This window comes from Oxyura jamaicensis, chromosome 20 (assembly GCF_011077185.1).
Source record: "Oxyura jamaicensis isolate SHBP4307 breed ruddy duck chromosome 20, BPBGC_Ojam_1.0, whole genome shotgun sequence".
In the NCBI taxonomy this organism is placed as follows: domain Eukaryota; kingdom Metazoa; phylum Chordata; class Aves; order Anseriformes; family Anatidae; genus Oxyura; species Oxyura jamaicensis.
This window is the reverse complement of record NC_048912.1, coordinates 13578129-13605630: the sequence shown is the minus strand read 5'-3', so window position 1 is coordinate 13605630 and position 27502 is coordinate 13578129. Positions and strand designations below refer to the sequence as shown.

The window sequence follows — 27502 nt, the reverse complement described above, 5'->3', positions numbered from 1 at the left end:
AATAAAGGCTTACGGTGACCTGGAGCATCCTGCTCAGTACTGGCAAACCGTTTGTGTTGCAAAGGATTCCTCAGGTCCCTAACCTGGTTTTGCATGATGCCAGCCATCTCCTGACATCTTTGCCATGATTTCAGAGCCCAGAAAAGCAGTGAGAGCTGGCAGCGAGGATTTGCTTGTCTCAGCCCCACGCCTGTGTCCTAACATTTCCTCGCGGAGACTTCCTGCGGGCTGCCCAACAAGCACATAACTATCCGGGGGAAACAAAGCTCAGATTCACATGTCACCCCAGGCAAATATGAAGGGGAAGAAAGAAAACATGGGGAAGAGGGGAGAGGGGCAAACTCAAATCCCAGAGTCACGCCTAAGAGAAGCAGTAAAAGATCATGGAACAATGAGGGGGATTCATAGTTAGATGAAACGTGGAGCTGTCTTCTTCTGGACGAGCGTGGTCCAGCTCCTCGGCCATCACTCTAGGAGCCCAGAAGTTGAAAAGGCAAGAATGTCCCCAGACAGATGTGAAAGGACAGCATCCTCTGAGGCACCATTATGTGCTGGATGCAAATGAACCCCAGTGCCATGAAAGCTCCACTGTTTCTCCGCCCGGTGTTGGATGTGAGCTGTTTGATGCTGTAACCTTGCTGTCCAGCAGACGGGGAGCTAAGCCCAGACACACTGCATGAGAATGTCTGGAAGATGCACAGGGTGGAGTTATGTCTGTCCAGGCTCTGACGTGCCCTCACCACCTTGTACCGAACCCTTCCACAGAGGTTCATATGGAATAAATGTGGACAGGGTATGGTGAGATGCTATAGGTATTCTCTGCTCATTTATGGCACTGTGGGAGCACTACGTGGTACAGGAGGATTGCACTTCACGTGCTCTCTTACCCAAATGTTGCACCACGTGTCACCATGCAGCTCCACAGCAATCTTTTCAGAGAGCAGGACAGATATGGCAGCTAACAAACCACCACTTTTTCTCCCTAGTTCTCATAACTAGTTCACGTAAGCATCCCTCATTGCTTACACAGGCTGAAATCCATCCCCAGTGCAAGGGAGCGGCACGCTGAACTGCTGCCAGCGATGAGAACAGGCACTGCAGGGTGGGTGGGATGGGGATCCTCCCCCAGAGGGGCCCCCTGATCTCCTGTCACTCTTTATACGTAGGAATGGGCTGCTTGGAGCTCCACCACCACACGGGCTGCGGCCAGCAGCTTCACCCAGGATCCCCCCAGCACTCCCCCAAGAGCAAGGGCGGACGGCTCCTTACCTTGGCCCCCTCGTCCCCAGACATGGCTCGCCACGGGCAGGCAGGCAAAAAGGAAACAAGTGCGAATCAGCATGGTGGCCAGGACCTGCGAGACGGCAAAGGTCAGGAAGGAGGAGTGCAAGGGGTATTTTATCACATCAAACCTCACCTGCACTAATTCTGCCACCCCGGAATCCCTTCTGCTTTCTGCAGGGCTGTCGGCAGTAATCACCTGGGCTTTCCTATGGCGCTGGGAACTGAAGCCTGTTGCTGTGATTTTATTTCTCATTTTGGGGCAGGAGTGTCTATTTTCTCTTGCGGGCCCCAGTTAAGGGCCCACAAGCTGAGGCATACATCACTGACAGCACTAAGAGGGTGGATGGAGAAGCACATTCTGAATTGTGCTGCAATCCCTACATGTTATTTTGCATCCTTGGTCTCTCCAGTACAGTTCGGTGCCTTGGCCCAGAACTAAATCAAATTGATACAGCTGATGGGGAGCGGGCTTCGTCCCAGTGCTCAGCTCGCTTGGTCCTGCGCAGCTCTCTTGACAGAATGACCTCAGCAGAGGTACAATACAACTTTTAAGCAATTCAGAGTAATTATTTCCGATTCACATGACCCAAATCAATAGAGGTGATCAAAAAACACATGTGGTCTCCGGTCCCAGCAATGCACACGCTGATCAGAGGAGCACCCGTTGGCAGCCAACTCCTCACACCACACATTTTGTGTCCCTGTTGTTGCTGTTATAAAGCAATTATTCAGCAGAAGGCAGTTTATGTCACCGAGTTTACATGTCAACGGCTTAAAAACATGAGTTTTGTTTGCTCTTTGTGGTGGAGTTCCTGAGAAGTTATATCCAGGACGTGTTGGGATGGTCTTGTTTGAACTTGCTCACCTGAACATGGCTGAAAACAGATGCAGTTATGGACTTTACCACGTCAGAGGATCAGTTTGACTTAGAAATAACCTCTGCAGCAGTCCCAGAGATGGCTGGCTAAGGACAGCCACTCCTCAGCACTCACCCTACAGCTCACGGACCTTGAGGACCTTGTCTTTGCTGGCCTGGATATAGGGTTTATTCAGTTTGGGTCAGTAAAGTCAGACCAGCACAAAGCCACCCTAACAGATGGACACGGAGACTCGCCCTTGCCTCAGCCTCAATCTATACCGGATTTAAAACACCTTGGCCTTTTGCAGTGCATTGTTGGCATCCGTCATTTTTGTGCTGCACAATTCAGCCTCATTGCTTTTGGCAGAATCAGACCCCACGCAGGTTTCCTCCACTGCCATCTCAGCGACATTTCACTTCTCTTCAATCTGACGGGCAAGTATTTACAGGATCCTGGCCTATTGCTCCTCCAATACGTCAGCTTTTTAGTGATTTCAAGGAAAAATGAATATGCACGAGTGACCTAGCCATGATCTCCTGCATTTTAAATCAGTTCTAAATTTTTGTGAAAATGAATGGAAAAATATGCAAGTTGTAACAGAGAGATGTCAACCACCCTCCCCCTGCACACACTTGCATGATACTCAGTCTGTGATATATATATTTTTTGATTGAAGATCAGGTTATATGGAACAACTGCAGTGTAACTGAAGCCCTTAGCCATGGGAAATACTCGCCTTTTTTTTTTTTTTTTTTTTTCCAGCTAATAAAGTGAAGTCATTGCTCAAAGAGAAGCAGATTACAGGTGGCTTTCAGGAATCTGACTGTGCTCTCCAGAAGAGCAAAGCCTGCCCTTGCTGCAGAGGTACGTGCACCAGGCAGAAGAGATGTCTGCATTTTTGACGAATACCCTGACTGAAAGGCTCATTTGAGCCATCTTGCAATGCCACCAAACTGCTCTTCACTTCCGTGCCACTTCCCTGTGTTTCTGCTGGCACACAGGGAGCCATCCCCCAGCAAAAGCACCGGACTGCACAGGATTTCTGTGTTAACCAGGGCTATAGGGGATCCAAAAGCCAGTGAAATAAGCACGTAGGCATCTGCAACATTTACTGAACCGGGCTTCTGCAAGGTCACATCCAGCCAGGAGCTTCCACCCTGCTGTGCCAATAAGGATGAATTCTGTATTAACCCAGATTGGATGCAGTGAGCCCCAGGGCTGCAGATCCTTACTGTTACAGCACCGTGGTTAAAACAAGGAGAAAGGACTTCAAAATCATCCATGTTTTGCCTTTTCTCCAAGTTTCATTTTCCTACCCGTCAATCAGGTATAACAGACAACCTGTATGAGATGGTGGAAGAGGAGAGCTGGAGTTTCATTGCCCAGCAGGGTCACTTGCTGGACCCCAAACCCCCACCTGCATCCTGTAGCCCCTTCCCATCCATTCCTGCCCTTGCTGGTGCCACCACCACCCAGGCTGAGCTGTGGTCCCCAGGAAGGGGGGAACCACGGTGACTTCAGCCTGGTGGAGTGCAGGGAGCCTCCGGCACGCCGGTGCCTCTCTCCTGTTACTCGCTCGGGGAAAGAATTTGGAGACAGCAACATACGGAGCATGTGGTGAGTATTTCCAGGGCCTGGAAAGTGGGAGTGGGACACACACCACTTCCCGTTCGTCCCAGCTGCGTGCTCAGAGGGGATTTGGAAGTTAAGGCAGTCTGAGATCCCCTTATTTGTACAGGAATTTTTAAAAATAGTCGCTTTAATTAAAGAAAAGAATAATAATTTCTATGAAAAAAAAAAAAAAAAAATCCCTGCGGTGTTTTTAAATCAGCACAGCTGGAAGTGGAGACTTTTGGGTACTGTGAATTATCTGCGTCCTCCACAGCCCCAGAAGCTGGCTCATGGCTTGGGGACAATTCCACCCTCCCTTATCCCAGAGGGTGCCACCAGGTGTCTGCAGAAGCACTGGCAGAAGCAATGTCACCTCATGGCCCATGCACAGGGCAGCAGCGGGGACCGTCCTGCAGCACACAGCCACCTGAGGTGCCACCAGCCTGCTGCAGGGAGCAAACCTGTCCTATGCTCCCTGGGAACTTTGCTAGCTAAAGGACCTAAAACAGATTAAGAAAGCCAACATTCATCAAACCCCGTCTGTTCTCTCCTGGAAATCTGTATTTCAGCTCCACTACTGAACAAAAGCCCTCAGTTACCCCAGCACCAGTCCCAAACTATAAGGGACAAGGTGTGCTTCAAGGCACAGACTTGAAGGTCCCCACAGCCCAGGTGGGTTCAGCAACTTTGGCAAACCCACACCATGCCTACAGGTGGAAGAAACCCACCTAGACCTGCCATTGCCAGCAAACCCTTCCAAGCACCATCCTTTTGGCAAAAAAATCCTGCAAGCTTTACACCATGGCCCACAAAAGAGAAGGAAAAAAAAAAAAAAAAAAAACAAACTGACCGCACGTCTCACACTCCAAAAGAACCGAGGGCTCTCTATAAAGCAGTCCCAGCGATATTCAGACCTGGCCTGCAGCAAACAGGAGTCCTGAGGCCATCGGGGCTGCTGCCATCCCTCCGGGCAGCCTTGCTGCATTGCTCCAATGTCCCCACAGCTGGAAATCCTGATGAAGTTCCCTGCTCTGATGATACTGACCCCAAAACAAGGCAGCCCCTCCTGCACCCCCATCCCCGCACACCGAGCGAGCCACAGACCTGCACGCAGCAGCACGGCTCTCCTGCAGGCAGCCGCAGGCAGGACGGATCCTGCTACATCCTCAGGTCCTGGGAGAAGCAGCCCCGGTGCTTTGGCTGCTTCTCAGCGTGGTTGAGGAGATCTCAGCCCCAGACGTCAGGCCAGCTAGGGAAGGAGAGGGAGGGGGGCAGCGATTCCCCCACCTCCCTCCACCACGCGGCAGAGCAGCGGCCCGAACGCGTGGCTAAATAAAGCACGTCTGGGAATCAAGAGCCTGTTTCTGCAAAAATCAGCAAACGGCTCGCAGTGTTTTTGCTAACTAAATGCTAAATTTCCATCTAGGAAGCCGCGTACTGATTTCCTAGAACTCAGCAACAAGTCGGGGCTCCCACCCACCGTCATGCTCGCGGGGATGAAGTCAGCCCAGCCGCATTCACATCCCATTAAATACTTCTGAGAGCCCGGCCTTTGCACTGAAGGCTAATTGTATTGCGTTTGTTTGAGGAAATTAAGCACATCTGGAGGCTTTGCAAGCCCAGGGCCTGAATCACAAGCTGGCGCTCCAGCTGTGCTCGCAGCCCTGACCTCCGGCAGCACGCGCGCTCCTGCCCCGGGAGAGCAGCTCCGCGCCAAAGCTCGGTCCAGAAAGATTTTCTCCTCGCTGCCAGGAACGGAACAACTGACTGCGGCGTTCCTCCTTACGACTGGAGACCAGATTTACAGCTGGGTGCCTGGGGACTGACGGCATCGGCCTCACACTGCAGCAGTGAGCAGCAGGAAACGTGCATCGCCCGTTCTCTGGGAAACACGGGCACCTTTGAAAGTGTCACACGGAAGAAAAGCACTGTTTTAAAGTATTTTTGCACATTAAACAAGTATTTAGTACTTCATTGAAGTTTGGTTTTATGGCCTAAAATAATTTAAATAAATTTAAATTTAAAATACTGAGTATTTTAAAGCATCAGAATATAGAAGAAAAAGGGTTCTATAAAAGACACTAAACTTTGAACTTTTCTTTTAAACACTAAAAGAAAACCACTTAAGTCTTTTTAAAACAAAATATAAAGCACCTGGTACCGGAGCCTTTGGAGGCAGAACTGGCAGTGCCCTACATTTAAATACCACCAATTTCCTCTGTTGTAATTCCTACCGGATTACAGGAGCTGCTCAGACTGGAGACAGTTTACTACAAAGCTAGGAGGTGAGAAAGGAAAGAGCACACACCTCCTGCACTTCACTTTCAGGGAAATTCAAAACTAGAGCCAAAAATTTATGCTGTTTATGAGAGAGAAAAACAAGTCTGCTTCCCGTGCTTACATTTGTGGTGTTCTTTTCTAGCCTCCTTTTCCAGGGTGCCCAGGCAATGCCAGAGTCTCCTGGCTTTGTCTTCAATCCGTGTAACTCTGGATAAAACCTTGGGGTCATCACAGGTGCCTAGCACCTCTTTAAACAGCAATACAAAACCTAGTTTAAAAAACAAAAAGGCAGAGGGATGCTGCTTTGTGCACAGAACGGCTAGATGGAACAACTCTGAGCAGGCTGACAAAAGGCTTAAAAGACTGCTTTTGCCTATGGTCTGGAAAGACACCTTGCTTGGACCATGCTCCAGGAAGACTGAGCTGCAAGTAGTCCTGTTCCTCCCCACCAGCACTAAGGAAGCACACATCCCTTTACACCAAAGAGAAAAAAGGCAGCCAGCAGTAATGCAATACCTTACAAGAGACTGGCACCGGATTTTCCAAGAAAGTCAGCTCCCATTCAAAGACAAATTAAAGTGATCAATAACCAGGTGCTTTTGCTTTTTGTTTGGTTTGGGTGGAGGTCAGGAAATCTGCACTGAGGGACCTGCCCTAAGCAGGACTGCTGGAAATCATCCATACAAGCAGGATGCTCCGTGAACTGGAAAGCAAGAAACCGTCCCAGATTCTTGTTATTACCTGTTATTCTATATTTGGTTCACTTTCAGAGTAGGTAGCATATGAATATTCCACATTGTCTACAAGTGAAGTCATCCTGGGAGCAGCAGGGCTCAGGAGGCCTGAATTTGAGTGCCTTTCACTCATTTCCCTTCCCTCCCAGAGTCAGGCTCTGACCGCAGCCCTTCCAGCATGTGGACCCTGCTCCAGGTCTCTCCTCTCCCTCTGCCTCCTTCCACCAGGTCAGTGGCAGCCTCTGGGACCTCTTGGACCTCTGCCCTGCTCCATGCCAAGATGACACTGGTTAATTAATTTACGCATCACAGGGAATTAGGGACACAGAAAGAGCTACTACAGAAGTCTCAGCTTTACAAGAAACCCAGCTGGGAAAAGCAACCAGTCCTGGCTGCGTGCCTACACCAAAAGTGTGGCTCTTGGTCTTCCTTTACAAGGCAGTGCACATCACTGCAGTCGTTTCCATATTTTTTCTTAACACGGATGATGGCACAGCTTACGGGGCCATCTGGAAAGCACGTTGTGCTCCTGGTAAACTCGCTTGGTCCTGAGCTTCTTGCTGCTTACCAGCCTGCACCGCTCACCTCGCAGCTCGCTGTGTGGACGGCTTGGTGGAAGGCTTGGCTTCGTGGTGTGCTGAACTCTCCCACCAGTGTCAGAAAGGGGCTACAGGAGCTCAGACCCTCTCAAGAGCAGGCAGAGCCACATATTTCAACATCAACCAAATCCAAGACTTGTCCTTTACAATGTATTTATTTGAATATATGTCAGAACACCTAACATTTCAGACCGAAAGGTCAAGCTCGGTCCCTCCCCACCGTCCGTCCTTGCTCTGCAAAGTGTCCTGCTTTTCCACCCAGCGGTGGCACGAGGCTCCTTCGCTCATTCAACGGCTTCCATGACTTCCATGACGAGCGTTCGTGGTCCTGTCATGATGAGGCTGCTGATGGTCTGATAGTCCAGGTGCAAAACATACATGCCATTCACGGAGAACACAAACTGGCACACCTGCAGGGAGAGGAGCGGCCGGTTACCTGCAGCCGCTGCAGTCACAGCAACTTCTGCTCGTGCCTGGCTGGAGCCAGGGGCTGCGCTGCAAATAACTTGCTACAAAAGGCTGCACACCCCAAAGCGTTGTCACTCTATAAGCCACGCTAATAATCCCTGGGCTATAATCACTGTATCATGAAAAGGGGGCCAAAGGGATTTAGATTGAGCTAACAGAGAGAGAAAAGACTCATTTGTGAGCAGTGGTTCATTTCACAAATGGAAATGAGGCACAATAATAACATTTAGTAATTTGGCAGCAAATGAGATTAGGTGAGGAGAAATGAACTGGGCTCTGCAGCAAATGAAACGGATTCAGCCATCTCCTTCCAACCCCGCCTGAAGCAAACAAGGAGTCACATGCTGCCTCTGAAGAATCCCATTATTTCAAACATCCACGTGGCTGTAGAGTTGTACCAGCCTGCAGAAACTGCTCCCTCACTGCTGGGGTTCTTGCAGGGGAACTCTGAAAATCATTTCTTTCATTTGTTCCTAAATCCAGGCCCCCGGCTCTACACACAAAACCCACACATGCTTGGATAGCAGGTCTGAGATGATTTTCAGGACCTCAGATCATTTCACCTGGGCTGCAAATACTGGGAATTACCTGACAAATCAAATCAGGGTATCAGTCTAAGGTTATTCATCTTTCACGAACACATAAAATAGTTCGATGCAGAACTACGGTGATAACAGCAGACAGACACAAAGAGCAATACATCTCAGGAGCTGTGAGAGCGGCGGGTGAGTCAAAATAAATCTTTACTCCTTCCCTGCTCACTTTGGCTATGTGCAGCAAGGCACTGCGCTCTGCCTGCAGACAGCATCCTTCCCTCGGCCTCTCACAGCACGGCCAGAGCGCTCTGCAGGCTCCATCTCCACTGCAGGAGGTGTGAATATCACAGGGGATGCATTCAGCCCGACGGTCTCTAGCAGGACATAAATCCTGCCTCGTGTCAAGTCGCCATGAGCAAAGTACCTTCATGCCCGCAGCAGCAGCGGGTCCTCCCGGGTCCACCGCCTGGATGTGGCAAGGTCTTCCTCCTCGGACCACAAACCCCCAGCCCACAGCATCGCCCACAATCTAGAAGCAGAATTAAAAGGTCTTAAATACAAAGGAAGGGGCTCAACAGAGGAGATGCTACGGTTCCAACTGATGCAGAGAGCTCTGCTCATGATCCTCATTTCCATCGTGGGTGGGGAAGGAAAGCAGGGTTTGCCTCAAGGCTCCGCTGACACCAGTAACAAATAGGACCTTCATTTCTTGTCTTCTGTTACATTAGCAATAGTTGTTGTCACCCGATGGCTCTTTCTCTATCTCCCAGATGGGAGGAGAACATCCTTGTGGGCACCAGGGAGCTTTCCATATCAGTTAAAAATCTCCGCCAGCTCCCTGCATGGCAGCTGGGGACTGATTGCTCTTGAAAAGATTGGTGTCAAGGGCAGCCTGTTTCTCTCTCTGCTTTTATTCTGGTGGACCTTTTCATTCACCTGTGCCAGAGTCTCTCAGCACACACTTGGCAACGACACATCCCTCCCATTCTCCCCATTCCCCCCATGCTCAGCCATGGGCAGAGATTAGCTTCAGGTTTCCACTCTGAATTTATGAAAGGGTTTTGAACAGGCACCACCTGAAAATACAGCATGTTGGAGGTCTTTGCCCTGCTGGACTATTTATTTCTCTGTCTGCAGGTATAGTTAATGGCAGCATGAAGCCAGGGCAAGGTGTGGACCAGGAGCACGCTGAGGGCACTTCCAAAGCTCGTGCATGCTGTGCCCTTTTGCTGGCACCAAAAAGCATTTCCAGGACGGAAGCAGCCACCCTTTTAACTTTTCCCACTCTGATCTCAGCCTGTCAAAGCAGTGTGCTCTAGTGCTGTGGCCATTTGATGTGACTAAAGGGGAAAAGGAATTCTCAAAGGACCTTGCACATTAGCCATATAAATAAATAACAGCAACTGCACAGCTAAGCAGAAGGAAACGAGCCATGAAAGGCCCCGGCTGGCAGAGTTGAAGGGCAGGGCAAGAACATTCAGGAGGAGAATAAATGGCATGTCCCCATACATGCCACACTAATCACCTGCTTTATTTTCTTTTTTCCTTCCTACCAGATTCTACAGCCCAGTTACCTTGGGGACCAGACCCTTCTGTAAGCCCACTTGCATCAAACCAGTACAGGGAGAGCCAGCACGCCTCCCCGCTGGCCACCACAGGTTCCTCCTCGTGGAGGTGAGCAGGAAAGGGCTGATATTTACCCCCAAATTACAGCATGCCAGGATCCTTGGGCAGGGGCTGTGGCACTCGCAGCCAGCTCTCAAGGTGGAGCTGCCTTGGCCAGCTGCAGCTTTCTGGTCCTACAGCTTCCGAAATAATTTGAACAGCAAAAGCCCCAGACTCTGGCTGTCTGCAGAATCACGGAGATTTTGTGGTGTGCTCATTTTGTTCATTAAAAAAGCCAATCATAATAAGGGAACAGTGGTGCCTGAATGCTCCACATCCAATTCTGCTCCATCTGCAGGTGATGGAGTGCCTCGATGTATCTGTTCTGGACCAGGAACCCAAAGTGAGTTAAATAAAGCAGGGCAGAAAGGTGACATTTCTGCAGCAGACAGGATGAGCATCAAAGTCTCAACTGTCACCAGACTTGACAGAATCTACAGTTTGCACAGAGCTGGATGAAACAAATCTGATTGTTCCTGTCCAGGAAACATTCTCTTTCCCCTTTGATATGCATTAAAGCGGAGGCTGTGACAGTCACCGCCACTTGCAGCCACAAGAGCACCTGAAGACATCGACCCGCCGAGGGGCACCAGGAAGGAGAGCCGGGATGAAGTGACATGCAATCAAAGTTTTAACATGCAAGGGTCAGAGCAGCAGGCAGAAAGTGATCAAAGAGCAGCCAGGGAGCTCAATACCATCAGATTAGCAATACCATTCGCTACGATCACTTACGGTTAAGGTCTTCTTGACATAGGGAGCCCCGGGGGACAGGAGCTCTTCGTTGGTGACAGGTCTCTTTAACACTAGGGCAGAAGGTGACAGATCCTATCAGAATCGTGGGGTTCATGCAGTAAAGCACAAGATAAGGTGGATTTGGGGCTCATGGGCTGGAGAAGAGATATCAGAATCTGCACCCAGAAACTTCTGCATTCATATTAACGTTTTTCAAGATGACCTCACAACTTCTCAAATCAGGCCTCGGAGGTGAGGCTGACCCTCTCCTCCTGCAAGTCACCGAGCACAAGGTGGAGGGTTTGGGACCTGAGGCCTGAGCTAGGTCGTGCCCAGAGGGAAGAGGCGCAGCAAGAGGGCCGTGCCGAAGCCCCGACCTGATTTGGGGTTGCACTCAGCCACGGGAGGGAACACCAGCGTGGGAGTAACGCTGAAGTAGGGGTTGGAGTTTCCAGCGAGGGAAGTGATGCTGCTCCTTCGAACTGCTGAGACGATTTTGATCTCCTTGTTGGGCTGCACTGAAAAAGGCAGAGAGAACAATTATCTGAGGAAAGAACAGACCAGTTTGGCAAACTTCCCACACCGGCCTGACCCACGTCTGAAGGGTACACATGCACCAGATAAGACATTTGAGTTTTTACAGAACAAAACTAGCTTTAAAGATGGACCAAGAGATGAGATGAGCTGCTGATGAGTTATTTCCCTGGGATTGGGAGCTGTGATAGAGACTGCCTCTGCATCCTGACCTCCTCCAAACCAGTCTGTGGGATGGGCAGTCACTTCATAGGATCCCTAATGCTCTGCTGGGGCTAATCCCTCGTCTCTGAGATGCTCTGGCAATGGAAGCCTTGGTTTCACCCCACTCCACCAACACAAGCACAGTTACCAGAGAGAAAGCTGGTGTTGCCCGGGTCCGGGTTGAGCTTGCGGAGGCAGAAGGGGCTGTCTGGGCTCTCGGACAAGGCACGGGAAGAGTTCTCGTTGAGCAGCTCGGTGAGACGCCGCCTGCGTCGGAAGTTGATCCAGAACTGGTAGAGGAGGTCACCGTCAAAGAAGTGATGCCTGTTGGAGACTGAAGAGAACAAGGGAGGAGGAGGAGGCTGAGGGGGTGAGAAAAACCTATGGAAAATATACTGAGGGGCCAAGGTGAATTGCTTTTAGTGTTTCTGTTTTATATTTCATATTTTCTGACTGTTGGAGAAAATTACCTGTAGGGAAAGAGGAAGAGCAGGGCCACCTCTCCACACAATGTCATTGCCCAGAAGCACAGCACTGAGCCGCAGCCCCCTGCCTGCCCCTGTCCCAGACACTCAGAGGACTCCCTGCCCCCAAATGGAAAGTTTAAACCCCGCAGATGGGTGTGATCTCCGACCGAGTGGAGCTGAACATTACATCCTCGCCACCAGCCCTCAGATCTCAGGGTGGATCCCAGGCCAGCAGGCTGGGGCTTTGAAGAACCGCAGAAATATGGGCTCGGATTCCAGCTCAAAGCCCCAGCGGGTGGTGGCAGCTTGCTCGGGCTTCAAAGGTCACCAGCTCCAAACATAGAACTGAAAAGGCCCATTGCTATCTCCAAGTGGGCACTTGACCAGCACTTGTTGCGTGCCATGAAAGGGGATTTGTTCCTGGCACGACAGCTATGCTCATCGCTTGCTTCCCTTCCCCTCGCTCACCGTGCTGAATGATCCCGTGCTCCAGCAGCGCCTGGCCCAGCTCCACCGCCTCCTTTCGGCTCTCGGCTTCCCCCTCCTGAACCAGCCAGTCGACCATCTCGCAGCCCAGGAACGTCCTCTGGTACTTGACCGAGTTCTCCTCCCTCACCTTCAGGATGGACCCCTCGGCACCGACCAGCCTGGCGGAGGTGGGACAAGGCGCCGTGACGCCGCGCGGCCCTGCCGCCGCACGCAGCCGGCCGAGGCAGGGACGAGAGCAGCGGGCAAAGCGCTCCAGCCAAAAACATTGCTGCTGGGGGGCGTCGGGAAGGGAACAGGAAAGGCAGAGCTGCAGTCAGGTAATTTTGTAAATCCTCAGCCCAGCAGTGGAGGCAGATTCAGGGAGATCAGTTCGGCTGCGACTTCAGCTAAAGCCTACGGGGAAAGCTGAGCAAGCAACCCAAGGCGTGCGCGAAGAGCTGGTGCCAGACTGGTGAAGAAGATGAGTTTTGGTAAGGCCACGTTCGTTTTGCAGCGCGGGAGAGCCACATCCAGTGCCTCCACGAGAGGGTGCAGCAGCCTCAGCCGAGAGACGCAGGATGCTCGCCCTGGCTGCTGCTGAGAGCAGAAGCAAACCACAAGCGATGCACAACGGTCAGAGGGGATGGGGACAGCAGGAAACCTCCCCTGTCCTCCGAAGGACACCTCCCTCCGTGCCGCTTCATGCAGCTGACTGCTTTGAGGATCAAGAAAATAGGAAGAGGCTGTTAAAGAAAAGGGGTCCACAGGGTGGTAGGAGGCTGAATCCGGTCTGACAAAAGGATTCCTCAGGTGTAAGGGAGGACAATTCAGATTTGGAATCAAACACCATCAGCTCCAGGAAAACCAAACACTTGGAGTTGTCTTTGCTGTCCGAGAATTAGCTTTTCCATTAGAAACGTTGCACAGAGGCTAAGTGAGGGGCAAGGAGCCAGGTCCAGAAAGGCCCTGACATTCCTGTGCCCTGCTGATTTTGCTGGGACAGAGCCGAGCAGGGCTGGTGGATGTGACTGGCCTGGGGCTGTGGGGGCATTGGGAATGGCCACTGGACGTGGCCCTGCTGGGGGTGCTTATACTGCAGCCTGGCCCCTCGTGCTCCCCATTACCAACCCCCAGCACGACAGCAGCTGTGAATTGAGAGCCCAGCACCTCTGCTAGCCCAAAATGTCCTGTGGCAGGGCTCAGGAGACAGCATTTCCCAATGCTGCAGCACGGGGAACAGAAAAGAAACAGCGAAGCTTGCTGTGGCAGCGGGTCCTGGCCACAAAGCAGCAGCGAGCACAGCCCTCGCCTGGAGCCGCGGGGCAGGGAAGGACTCACGCACTTCTCGTACAGGCTCTGCCCCCTCACGAAGACCTTCACATCCTTGTTGAGAGGGAAGGTCCCGTCGTCCTTGCGGAAGCGGTACAGCAGCTTGGCATCCTTGTAGTCCGAGTGCTCGTCGCACACTGGAAGGAGGAGGGCAGGGCAGGGAGGTGAGTGTTATGGATGTCAGTCCCTACGGGACAGACGGACAGCGGCACCGGGCACAGGCTCAGCTTTATCCCCAGGTTAGAAGCTCCAGGGGCCGTGCAGTGTCCTGCCCTCCACCTCCCGACCACGTAGCAGTAACCAGCATCCGAGCCCTCGGTCCCCAAAATTAGGGGATCGCGAACGGCCGTGGGAGAGGTCAGCCCCGTGGAAGAGGCCTTGGGAAAGCTTGGCTCTGGGGCCACGCTCTGACCCGGTCACTAAATTGCTTCGTTAGAATGGGGATATTGTTGATTTTAATTTAAATGCTGGTGTTTAGGTTTAGACTAAAAGAAAACAAACAGAATTGTCTCAATATTTTTTTTTTCCTCTAGAGAAAGCTACTGCCGTGTTTATGGAGACTTGGAAGAGGGGAGGAAAAAACCCTACATCACCACATCCAAAATCCCAGACCACCTACTTGCAAATTATAAGGTATAATGACAAAAACTTTTCCACACCATTTTGTGCCAGCCCTGCCCAATTCACTTGTTGGCAAGCTGACCTCAAAAGGGAGGTTTTTTATTTTCTTTTTTGTCCTCCAAAGCTAGGTGCACACAACTGGAAGAAACCAATCACAATGAAAAGTCCCAGCTTCATATTTACCTTGTGGATGAGAACACAGTCTATAAACGCATGGTTATTAAATTCATGTGACATTCAGCAGGCAAATATTTGGGATACAGTTCTGAGATAACTTGCCTAGAACAAATGCCTAGATTACAACTAAAAAAAAAATAGAAATCACAGTCCAGTTCTCAGATAAATCAGCCTGCCTTGCTTCAGGTCCGTTGTCTGAAGGAAGAAGGGAAAAACTTCACTGATAAAAACAGTGTAAAGAATATATCAGAAAACAAAGAAAACTAGACCAGAGAGAATGGAGAAAGACAGAGAAAAGAGAAAGCCACGCTGCTTTGCTCACTGAAGTAATGTAATACACCAGAGCAAAATCCAAATGATAGAAGATACTTCTTGTGAAAACTTTAATGCTTGTTCCTCCTCCTTCTGAGAAAACTGGCAAAACTTAATTCCCATTTTGGCAATGGGCTCAATGCCGAAGCCTGTCAGATTATCCTGAGATCCTAATTCCTCCTGAGCAGTCGTCCCGGTGGGAAATCAGGACACCGAAGCCCGTGAGTCATCAGGCAGAGGGCAGGTCAAGACGATGGTTTTGAAAAGTGAGAGTTGGGAACATCTTAATTGAAAGGAGCGGTGGTTTAGGCGCCTTTGCCATTGGGTGATAGATGGAAAAAGAGCACAAAATCTTACAGGACAGCATCCACAGGCAGCCAAAGCATTTTGCTGTGTGAAGACCAACACTTTTGCAGCATACAACAGAGCACCAGCTTGCACCACATCAGGCTGCCGAGAGGCAGCGCAGGCAGCAATCTGCATGAGATAATTATTGCCTTCTGGGTCCCAGCAGAGAAGAGGGCAAACAGTTTGGGCAGCCGATAGCAAAGCACTTAGCGCAGTGCTGCGGTTAGCAGACAGCCCGATTTCCATAGGACTAACGAAAATTAATGGTCCTAAAGTGAGCTGGAGAGTCAGCGTGTGTGTTCTGCGAGGAATTATCACGGGAGCAGGAGGGACGTGCCCACGATAAGCAATCTAAGCAGCACCAGCAGCCACAGCCACGCAGGTTTAGCCAGCTAATGGCTTTATTTGAAATTGTTGGCTGGAGAGATGGAAAAATAATCAGCTTTCGGTGTTAATGGATAACTGAGAACTCACCGCTTCGGTGTTATGCTTTTGCAATAAAGCACAGCAGCGGGGTTTATTTTTTTTCAAGGCAGCGTAACACAAAGGGCATGAACCCAGCAAGGAGCAGATGGAAACAGAGTGCATTGCGCTGGTCAAAGGCAGCTCCTAGAAGATGGGGGAAGAGAGGGCTGAATTTGGTGTCTGATGTCTGTTTCCATCTCCTCAGCTTATGACAGACTGACACCACACGCCAGGTTACTGGCGCTCGTGTCCCAGAGATCTCATATTAAAATAAGGTTTCCCTTCCCCTAGAAAACAAATCTGTTTTATTATTTTAGTAGGAAAAAAAAAAAAATAGGCCCAAAGCCTTAAGATTTCTTTGGAAAATCTTAATTAACATAAATCTGAAGAAATCTTCACTGAAACTGAGAACATTCCTGTTTAAGCACCTCTGCCCTTGCCTGTCCGAGTAGGAGATGCCTTCCAAAGGCAATGGCAGGGCTGGGGGAAGCAGCCCCAGATGTGGCTGAACACCTCGAAGAAGCATGGCCACTTTTGAGAAGTGTGTAGGCAGTCTGAGCATCACTGCCTCCATCGAGAAGGCACAGCCTACAAATATATTAGGAAAAAAAAAAAATAAAAATCAAAGGCTGAATAGCTTTCATCAAGCTGAGATTCTGGGCTCTCAAAAAAAAAGGAAGAGGAAAAAGCAACTCTCTCTGCCAGAAGTGAAGGCAGCTGCACACGCAGGACCAGGGCCTTCAGCAAGGACGTGCCATGCATGTTTTTGGAGAGAAAGGTGAAGGCAGAGGTGCAGGCAGGGCTGCAGCAGGTGTGTGTGCCACGGCTGACCTGAATAAGAAGAGTTGGGCTTGGGAATATGAAGCTTTTTTTTTTCCTCTCCACCTCCCCCCCCTTTTTTTCTTTTCACGGGTTCCAAAGAAAAGCCTTTGAAATTGCATCACAGACCTAATTTCCAAGGGATAGCTTTGCCCCCAGATTTACAGGTGGTTTTTTTTGTTGTTGTTTATGTGTTTTGGATGGTGTGGGCTCCACACCCCCTCTTGTCCTACCCCAGCATGAATGGGGAAACTGGGGAACACTGGGCCCTTACAGTAAAAAATGGGTTTTCCTGCAGCTAGGAAGCGTGCATCGTCATTCAGCTTCCCCTCCTGCCTGGCACAAGCACGAGCTAGACTAGCTTCTGCAAAAATAACCACCCCCCTGCTGGTGCATTTGCAGGTAGGTGAATACAGGTCAGGAATCACTAAACTTGCTTTCAGATAAGAGCCACCTGAGACGCTTTTACCAACACCCAGCCCCATTCCCTTTCTGCAGGACAGGGAACTGGTGCAGCCCCCAAAAGCACTGCAGCAGCTCTGATCCGACCCCATCCAGCCTGCCCATCACCCCCAGCTCCTCCTGGAGCATTCACCCATGGGATGGCCACAAAAAGGGACCTGATTGTGTTTCTGACGGCCACATGCAGTGAGCAGACAGCCAGCCACCCCCTGGGAAGGCTCAGTGGGTGCAGAGAAACCCACACACCGTGGTGGATGATGTAGTGGTCCATCAGCTTCTGCATGAGGCGGATGCCCGTCTCTCGGTCTGGGGCTTCTTTGTGGTCAATCAGCCAGTCCGTGAGCTCCTTGGCCACGAAGCAGTTGGGGTACGTTCGGAGGTGGTAGCGCCTGTCCTTAATGAGCTTCCCATCGTGGAGGCGAAGCCTGGGGAGAAAGACGGCCGCTGAGCCCAGCTGGTGCTGCAGGCAGCTCTCAGTCCAGCACCCAGCACCTGCCCAGCCTGGGGAAACCGCTGCTGATTTGGGACTTCTGGTGAGCACCCAGTGGCTAAGAAGTACAACCAAACCTCTTCGCTTTGCTAGACTGCATCAGTCCATCCTAAGGAGCCCCCCTTCAACATCCCTTCCTCTCCTACTCCCACTGCATGGTTTTTTTTATTACCTACATTGAGCCATACAGGACTTTTTTGCTCTAAACAAGCCCATGAAAAATACACAGCAGCTCACTGAAGCTTGTGAAGAAGGGCCAAAACACACACATAAAATAATAGCACATATATGTGTCCCCTTGACACGGTTCTGTGTCTAGCTCTCCTTCCCCATAAGTATGGGAGCAGGAACGTCGCTGCCACCAGGACAAAGGCTGGAGCCCAATCAATAGCTCAGGGTGGGACCGTCAATGGGAGCCCTTGCTTCTTCTGTCTCACAAGGACGGATGCCAGGCGGATCTGTGCTTTCCTGTGTTCCCGTACCAATAATCCACAGCAAACACGAGCAAACTGATCCGAACCACGAGCTAGCCAAATACAGCTCGCTCAGAGATAGCACTGCCTTCGGTCCATCAGTAGTACTGACTTGTTCTGGTTCAAACTGGGATAGACTGGGACAGATTTCACCAGAAGTACAAGCGTCCTACCCTGAGAACCGTGACGTTGTGGCTGGTCTGCAGCTCTGATGTAAAGATGCCTAGGAGTGAAGGTTGTTCAGGTGGGTACAGCCTTGACTTTTTTAAAAGGACTTTAACGACAGAGCGAGCCACAAAGCACAGAGATCTTGTGTGCTCACGCCAAAGCTAACCCAGCCCGGCAGGAGATCTGACCAGCAGCCAAACTTCTGCCCTGTAGTCACTGCTGTTCTCAAAACGCTCACCCTGAAAAACACCCTGTGCACGCAGCAGACTCAGAGCGGAGATGTTTAATTAATATCTTCTCTGTAACTTCAGGACATTTCTGGTTCCAAACTATTTATTTCAATTCACAGTTTTGCCTCAAGCCAGTGTATTTTACAAAGGCATTAATCACTGCAGCATTTCTTTGTTTAATTCCTCAAGCTCCTTTGTTCTTTTTGAAGAAGTTTGGTAGACACCACATCGTAGCAGCCTGTTGAACAATAGTTGCAAGCACCATATGAGAAATCTTAAATATCCTGAAATCTATCAGATAATACCGGATTATCCCACATTATTGGATTAACAAATGCCTGGGTCTCAAAAGTCTTAAAACCTTTGTTGGATAAAGATGTACTAACTGATTGCTGCAATTAGTGTTCAGGCTACTACAGGCCAATGTAATTGTTAATAGATAGGCTCAGACCTTCCAGGTAACACCCAAAGAAACGTGGCAGGATTTGACAATGCAGAGACACAAAGAAAGCAGCACAAATGACTAAACCAAAAATGTCACATTTCAGAATACTGCAGGAAATGCACAGATCTTGAGGGGAGGGGAAAAAAAATAAGATTTTCAGAAAAGAAGTACTGTTAAGAACTAGGATTTAAATACATACACATTCTTATTTTGAAACTATTCCACCGTGAACAATTGTCAGGAAGGGAATAAAGTGGGGTTTAAACATCTTGGAGCAGCACTGTCTTAGATCTTTTGTGCTGTTTGGAGTTTGTGAGAAGTTTGCCCTGCTGCCCACAGACTCAAGGCAGTGGAGGACACACAGCTCGAGTGTCCTTGTGGTCTTGTTCACTGTCCTCATGTTTCCCATCAACTAAGAGGAGACAGATCGTGTCCTTCAGAAACACAAGGGCAAAACATCAAGTGCATCTTTGAGCAGCTTGGCTGACACCCCCCTAAAGCAGCCTAAATACCACGTTGGAACAACAAAAAAGCTGTTGGTTTTTAAAAATATTTAACAACGCTTCCAAAAGGAGAAAAAAAAAAAAAAAAAAAAAAGTAAAGGAAGCATTTGTCATGCACTATTACAAATTTTCTACATGCCAAAACCTTTCCCACGTATATATTACTTCTTCAAAAGGACATAAAATAAATAAATAAAGGCACAGTACAAGGATAAAATACTTGCTGGAACACGACAGCCAACTCTTATGAAACAAGTTCCTTGTTTCTTTGTCAAGGTCACTAAAAAGACACCATCCTTCCCTCTGCGTGACCTTGTTGAAAGGCTGAGCTGCAGCAGCGTAAATAGAAAATAAATTGTAAGAAACCCTTGAGGGAGTCAAGAGTTTAAGTCCCCTGGTTGTTACCAACACCCTGAAGGATGCCCACTGCTGGGGCATGTTGCCAACCACACAGCTCCGCTCTCCAGAACTTGTGTGTGCTCACGTTTCAGAGTTTGGAACCAAGAGCGTGAATCAGAGGCAAACAGCAACACGAGGGCTTCCTTGCATTGGAAGGGGTGCTGGGTTTACTGCACGGGAGCTGGACAGCCAGAAAAATCCCTGAAACGAGAGCTGCCCTGCACCAAGAGCCCCATGTGTTGGCACAGAGCAGGACCCCTCACCAGGAGGTGGGGGGATCGCTGCCCACTGCTCCCCATCACCTCCTGCTTGCGTAAACAGGCCTTGAGCAGCCCAAATGCCAAGGTGAAGATCTCAAGGACGTTAACTCAAGTTTGCATTCCCACGGAAATTAAATATAAGTGAACGACCCTGAAGATACATCATCCAAATGATCTTTTATTTTCCTGTCTTTAGGGTGGGGGAAATAAAAAGCTGAGTGCTCAGTAGAAGGGAGCAACAGTCACAAGAGCACATCTGCAGAATAGCTGCTGGAGAGGAACATTCTTACAACCCAACCACTGCAGAACCCAGCTTGCTGCACTCCCCCTGCAAAAGCAGAAGTGCATTGGGGAGGGGAGAGCTTTGCATGACTGTGGCAGCCCACTCGAAGAGGTAGAGGTGTTTTTGTTTTCCTTCTTCTATTTAAATGCACGTTTTGGAAAACTGAACTTAAACTTCAAAAAGCAATTCCAGCAAGAAAAGCTCTGCTTCTTAGTCCTCTCTTTCACCAGCACTAAAATAAATATATAATATAGTAGCAGGCTTTCTGACCACGTTGTATGATCTTCCAAGTAACAGCCAGAAGTTCACCTGGTGACTGCCACACCAAGCACCTCCTGTGGACCCACTGTCCCAGCCAGGGATACAAACTAGGGCAGGTTCAGCTCCACACCTCGAAGTGAACCCAATTTCCAAAGCAGAGCATTAGCACTCTGTATAACAGCATCTCAGTCTGAGTATCCAAGTAAAACACCACCTTGGAATGTCCTGGACAGCAGTTGGAATCACAACTTGGTTCTTCGTAGGAGAAAACCTTCCTTCCCCCCCCTTTTTTTTTTTTTTTTTTGTCCAAGACCGGGTATAAGTTTACTGAGAATATTTCACATCTCCGAGTGATTAATGCAGCTTAGCAGAGTTACTGGAGAACAGTTGGTTCACCTGGCCGTGATGAATCCCCAGGGGAGTGCACAAGGACTTGTCTGTACTTGAGAAACCCAGCTTACAGAAGGGTGTGAATTCAAAGTGCAGTAGCTGTTCCCGGATATTTCTGTGCAGATAAGCCATTTGTTGCAATTAGAAGTGACTAATTGGGCCTCTCTCCTGGAATGCCACCCAAGAGCACTCAACACCCAGTAAAACTAGTGGGATTTTCATGCAAGATTACATGGCTGAAACGAAAAGACCGACAGCAGGAGACGCGAGGAATGCCTGACACAGCAGCCCTGTCAAACACAGCACCAAGATATCGGTGGAAATTAATATTTTTGTCTTTCTGATGGGGAGCTACTTGGGACCCAAACTTCTCTTCCCCCCCCACGGACCAGGAAGCAACATCTGTGTGGAAGCGAAGGCAGCCAGCAGCATGCAGCATCCTCCCCAATTTCTGTAGGATAAGTTCATCCCTGGCCATCCCCAAGAAGCATTTCCTCACCCCTCACTTGTGCAGCTATTTCTGGCTGGGAAATGCATCGTGACACTGAGCAGACTCATGGTTCCAGCCAAAGCAAACCGAGAGGGATTTGCAAACTTGCTGGGAAGCCAAAGAACCATAAAGACGGAACAAAGGTTTGTTTGGCTAAATACAATAGCAAGGAGGAGGCAGGGCAGGAAATGGAGAACAGGGAAAACAAATGTTTGAGGTTTTATGTAGATACAACAGCATTATTTGCTGATCAAGGCTTACAGAGCATGCACGGGAGAAGTCTGCGAGGCTCCTTTATGCGGTGCCATGATTCCTTATCCAAGGGCAAGCAGGGGAGCACAACACAGGCGTTTAGTCCTGTCCTTGCCTCAGCAAGGTCATCCAGCCTCTGTGCCTCCGTTTCCCCATCATTGCCTATCCAACTGGCCTTGGGAAGATTGGTGGCACTAAATCTTCCTTACCTGCCAAGCTGGAGGATCCCTGAAATACAAGAGAGGGACTCGAGCATGCAGCGTGCGCTGCTGTCACCCAATTCTCCTTTCAGCTGGACAAACTGAGCAGCAGGTTGCTGGAGTCCAGCTCTCCACCTTCGTGTCCAGCAGCAGTCTCCAGTCTTTCTGCATTGGGAACAAGCTCCTGCCCAGACCAAGGCAGAAGGATGAGACTGCTCTGCACCGAGACCCATTTAGGCCCATCACCTGCAAAGCACAGGTGAACAGCAGTGCAGCCGTGCTGGATGAAAGCCACCTGCTGCCCTCTACGAAACAAAGAGCTTAGAATCACAGAATCACTCAGGTTGGAAAGACCTCTAAGATCACCTGGTCCAACCTTTGACCTAGCACTGCCAAGCCCACTATAAAACTATGTCCCTAAGCTCTACATCTACACATTTTTTGAAGACCTCCAGGTATTTGTAGGGCGTGATAAGTTCTCCCCTGAGCCTCTTTTTCTCCAAGCTGAGGAACCCCAGCTCCCTCCGTCACTCACCATAAGACTTGTGCTACGAACCTCAAGGGCTTCAAGAGGAGCAAGGTTTGGTTCAGGACTGCAACCTGCTGCAAGGGGTCTGAGAACTGGGATTTTGGGAGCTCCCTAACTCAAACCAGGGAACTCCCAGACACTCCAGCTACAGGGAAAAAATACTTATATGGGTGTCTCAAGAAGTACCTGCATCTTGTCCCCCAAAGTACATACATCCTGTGTTTTTAAAGCTAAATGACACTTCTTTTAAAGCCTGGTGGCACATTTGCATTGGCAGTGAGGACCGAAGCTCCTAGACAAATAATGGGAGGAAAAAATGAGTTGGAATTGTAGGTTTTCAGAAGAATGTACCATTTGCACTGCATCTTTGCCTTACTTATAAGAACTAGAGCAGTGCACAGGATGGCAGAAAAGCTCTTTTCACAAATAGATTTATTGTCCCCATCTCCTCTTTACGGTTACAAATGTCAAAATGCTCCAGGATTTGACATGCTCCTGTCCTGCAAAAAAAGCTAGGAAGTCACATCGTCGCCCTTGCACACCCACTCATTGCAGTCTTAACACATGGCTCAGTTAATTTATTTTCTGAATACCTGACCCCTTCCCTTGGCCCAGGCTATAGTGCCCATGACCACAGTCACTCCAGATGAGTAAAACACTGGAAATATAAACATGAATAAGCCTGCCCTGCCCGTGGGATGGAAAAAGCAATAATTTAGTGTCACTTGCAATGAGTTATTGAAATGAAGCAACTCACTCTTAGATCTGCTGCTGCTCTTCCCTACAAGAGTTAAGCTCATTTTCTAAACCTCACTTTCAACACAGGCAATATTTGGGAAAGATGATGGAAACGTGGCTGACCATCGCGCATTTACATTCCAGCCACTTTGGACGTGGGCTGTGTTTCCAAAACGGAGCCCTATTTTTTAGCTGGAAATTATCAGTTCTTAATATGATGCAAATAAAGCTGAAGCTAACGTGAATGCTGAGGCTGGACAGCACAGTGGCACGGAGCTAATTTTAGGATTCTGGTGCTAACAGACACGGGCTCCGGGCTCTTCACATTATTCAAGGATATATTTCCTAGTTCCCATCCACATTTCAAAAATAAAACAGAACAGGTCCAGATACAAACAAGCCAACTCTGCTGGAGAGCGAGAAAAGCCTAAAGCTGCATGCTTAGATGCAGGGTTTTTTTCTGACCCCAGATGCACCAGGAGCACGCTTCTCAGCCACATGGGTTTTCTGCACAGCAGAACTTATTTCTGCCTTCATAAGAAGAAAGCTCAGAAGTTGCTCAAGAACCAGGACCACGAAACAGCACAAATTCCCGAAAGCAACTTTCACAAGACCCTTCAGGTTGCTCGGATTCAGGATCACGGCACCCAAGGGATGCCCTCCTGCATCACCCCAAAAGTCCAAGCCCCGTGGGCAGGGCTGAGCCAGACTGCCGGTGTCCCCATAGGATGCCGGTGTCCCCATAGGATGCCGGTGTCACTGCAGCAGGCTCTGGGCTTGGTGCAGGATGCCAGAGGAGCAGTAAACCCGCTGCCACCCAGAAACACCAGGTGATGCCCTGGCTCCTGGAGGCAGACGGCAGGAGCTGCCCGGTGCTGAGCAGCAGGACGGGGTGACACGGGGAAGGTCCCGCTCCTCCGGCAACTCGGTGCGAGAGAAGGGGGTGCTCAGCCAACCGAGCACCGGGGGGCACAGCTGGGAGCCCCCCGCAGCTGGGAGCCCCCCGAGCCCCCACCAGCCCTGCGTCCTACCTCAGCTGCTCCCCGGCGATCATCACCTCCGCCCTGTAGTGCAGCTCCGCGGCTTTCTTCTTCAGGCTGCCGCCCAGGCTCTCCATGCCGGCCGGGAGGCAGCCCGAGCGGGGCAGGAGCTCCGCACCCCTCCCGGGACCCCCATGGGCTGCGGGGCCGGAGGATGCTCGGTCCCAACCCCCGGCCCCTGCGGCGGCAGAGCGAGGCTCAGGTGGGCAGCCCCGAGCCGCCGGGGCCGATCCCGGCCTCTCCTCCCCTCTCCGGAGGCCGGAGGAGGAGCCTCCCGGCAGCCGAGGCCGCCTTCGAGGCCGGCCCAGAGGAGGCTCGGAGCTGGCCTCACCTGCAGGGTGCTCGCCCTGCCCGCACGGGTGCGGGAGGCTGCTGTGTGCTTGGAGGATGCTCCTTTGGTTGGCGGTGAGGAAAAGCAGAGACCCCATCCTTATGTTACACCTTTCCTAAGAAGGTCTCCTGCTGACTCCCAGCGTGGAGGCTGGTCCCAGCCTCTTCCCTAAGGGCTTTCCTCCCGGCTCCATCCCGCACCGTGGCCAACGCGGGCTGAAAAGAGGGCTCAGGGCAGCTCGGGTCCTTCCTCGTGGTAGCAACCAGCGCGGAGGGCGGATGGAGAAGCTCAGCCTGCAATTAGCAAGGGCTGGAGCTGATGGGTCTCCTGGTTTGGGCCATTAGAGCTTGCCTCCAGGCACTGACACCTCCTTCCCCCCTGCCTGATGTTTCCTCTATCGGAGATCTTTCTCTGCAGGCCAGAGCTAAAAATATAGTGACAATATCGAGTAAAGCAATAAGCAGAGGAACTGGGATATGGAGGTGATTAATTACGGCTGTCATTGCCATCAGATGCGTGTGCAATTATATTTCCATTAGTTAAAGGCAAAGTGGAAAAAAAGCGGCTGGCGAAGAGGATGAAATCCCTGCAATGTAAATTGGGCGGGGGGGGGGGGGAAGGAGCCTTCCAAAAAGAAAATGCAGAGGAGATGGGTTTGAGGGAAGGAAATTGTATCAATTAAGGAAACTCTACTTCAATTCAAAGTGCAATAAAGCATCAGTAAAGTCGATGCCATCATTAATTAGATAATCTCTAGCAGCAGTTTACCAGTGGGGAGCTTTTAGACAATGTCCCCATCAGTTTCCCCAGTCCACAAGAGATTGCTGGAATGGAACAGAGAATGTACTGCAGTGAAAGATGAAGAGGGAACTGGCAATGCCACCTCTCAGCACCCCGATGCTGCCCTTGTCACCTCAGCAGTGCCGACACCAGCCTGGGCAGGGGGGAGCAGGATGAGCCCCCCCGTGGCCACCAGCCCGGAGCGCTCTGCTGGGACCAGAGACGCAGCGATCTCTGCTAGTTACTGCAGGAAATGCCTTTATTTACACCAAAACCCTCTTATGCTGCCGCGTCAGTGCCAAAGCTCCGTACAAAGTCATCTTGATACCAGCGAGGCTGAGGAGGAAGTTTTGGGGCAAATCAGTGGCGACGTCTTCAGGCTCCCTGCAGCAGGCAGGGCACTCGGGGGTACTCCCAGCCCTGCCTGCGCAGCACCCAGCAGTTCCTCCATCCATCCCCGTTCCTTAAGGGACCATCTGGTTCTTTGAAATACCAGAAGGATACAAACCCCATTTTCTGCAGCAGTATCCGCGTCCTCACAAGCAGAGTCTTCCAGGTTTAAATTCCCCCCCCACGCCACAATATTGGTAAATCAAACAAGCTCGGGTCAGCGCTTGGAGAAGCGCAGCAGGCAGCAGGGTCTGAAATCAAAGGGAGAACTGTGTGGTGCCTTCTTGGAAAGAGCAGCGAGCTGGCACGTGGGACCACAAGGTCTCGGCATTCCTGAATGAGCTCAGTGTCCCAAAACCTGCTCGCTGTCTGTGGCTATAGGGCTGCATGCCGGCAGGACAGGCTCTGTGCTGGCTGAGCTGCCCTGGTCTCTGTGCCCCCAGTGTCTTTCTTACCTTTCCTGACCCCTTCCCTGAAGCAAACCACTGAGACACTTCCCTTTTGTCACCGAGTCCTAAGGGGGGAGATTTCAGATTCCTGGATGCCTACGAGGTGGGTGCTGAAGGGTTTCGGAGGGGGACGCAGATGTCTTGCAAGCTCTTCGGAGTTCGGGCTGGGGCACAGCATCCTGTTAACACCCAGCTCTGGATACAGGCACAGCTCCACTAATCCTTGCCAAGTCTGGAGGGGGTCTTAAACCCCCTTTACAAGGCTGAGGATGTGCCAGCAGAGGCACTTTGCTGGGATACAGGTGCTGCTGCTTTGCCATCTAGAGGCCACCAGAGCCACCCAAGCAGGGCAGAAGGCCTCGGCTGACCTGCCCTCTAGGTTTCCCACCCCACAACACAGCCCTGCCTCAGGCTTTCACTCTTTGCCACAAGAAGTGGTTCCACCATCAGGACGCAAGCACCCCGCAGGGGCACCACCACAGGGGCACATTGCCCGTCTCCAGCTGTCCAAGCACGGAGCTGAGTCTGAGCAGGTTGGGGAATGTATTTCCGCACACGGAGAGGTGAGGGCAGAGTGAGAAGGAGCAGCAGATTTGGGGTAAAGGCACCCTGCAGCTGTAGGTACGCTGGTTTTCCTCCGTCTCTCCCTGCTGCAGAGGTGAAGCCGGGGGGGTGGGGGGAGGGCTGACCACGTCTCAGCTCCTGTCCAAGCCAAACAGCGGCTGCAGCCCGGGGAGCACCAACAAGGCTGCTTCTGTGCAGGCTCTCCCAGGCATCCTCTGTCCTGCACCCGGGGAAAACAGGCTCCCCTTGTGCGCACAGGGAGGCTCGGCCGACTGATGGCCGCTCCAGCATCGCTGACGTTGGGGTGTCTGTCCCAGGCTGTGCAGTGGGCTTGGAAGGTGCTTTCAAGGCAGGTAGCGCTGCAGCATCCTTTGTAACACGGGCACAAATGCATGCTGACCGGGACAGCTGATCTGATGGATCCTGTGAGCACACATCTCACCACGGGGGTGCACAGGAGGGGTTCCCCCTTGAGCTTTCTTCCTGGGGCTGGTGTTTTTCTCTTCCACTGGGGAGAAACTGCTTTGAATTAGACCTTAATGTTAGTACTTAAGCCACAAAAAACAGCAAAGAGAAGCTACTAGAATATATTCTCTCCCCTTATCGAGCCCTGAGAGTACTCGGTGTGGATTGCAGAGAAGGTGACCATGGAGTCATTGTCCCAGAGAAGGTGACCATGGAGTAGTTATTGTCCCAGCAATGGCCAGGACCAGGCTTATGAAACAAGTCAGCAGAACTGAGTAAAACTCTAGGATATTTTTTTTCCTCTTCACCAGCATAAAATCAAACTATGTGATTTGTCACTGCTAGGTATTAAGCCTCAAAGTCTAAAGGGATTCAACAAGGGATTAGCTACATTCAT

The 27502-nt window shown here is 50.7% G+C and overlaps 2 protein-coding genes across 3 annotated transcripts in view; both read right to left on the bottom strand.

Annotated features, from left to right (window-relative positions):
* COL20A1 (collagen type XX alpha 1 chain) overlaps nt 1-5234 on the bottom strand; it is a 44661-nt gene extending 39427 nt beyond the window's left edge. For both annotated transcript variants that reach the window (XM_035344223.1, XM_035344224.1), the window contains exons 1-2: nt 4860-5234; nt 1270-1354 (exon numbers count right to left, since the gene is read on the bottom strand). In XM_035344223.1, coding sequence (XP_035200114.1) covers nt 1270-1342 — 73 coding nt within the window. In that variant the 5' untranslated portion in view covers nt 1343-1354; nt 4860-5234. The remainder of the gene's footprint in view (nt 1-1269; nt 1355-4859) is intronic.
* Nucleotides 5235-7504: 2270 nt separating this feature from the next.
* On the bottom strand, nt 7505-24397 carry LOC118176863 (DEP domain-containing mTOR-interacting protein-like). The gene is made up of 9 exons (XM_035344134.1): nt 24118-24397; nt 17222-17400; nt 13785-13908; nt 12443-12621; nt 11656-11841; nt 11147-11287; nt 10770-10840; nt 8797-8901; nt 7505-7778 (listed from the first exon to the last, which is right to left on the bottom strand). The coding sequence occupies exons 1-9, from the start codon at nt 24201-24203 to the stop codon at nt 7653-7655; spliced, it is 1197 nt and encodes a 398-aa protein (XP_035200025.1). The 5' UTR covers nt 24204-24397; the 3' UTR covers nt 7505-7652.
* Between the last annotated feature and the right edge of the window lie 3105 nt (nt 24398-27502).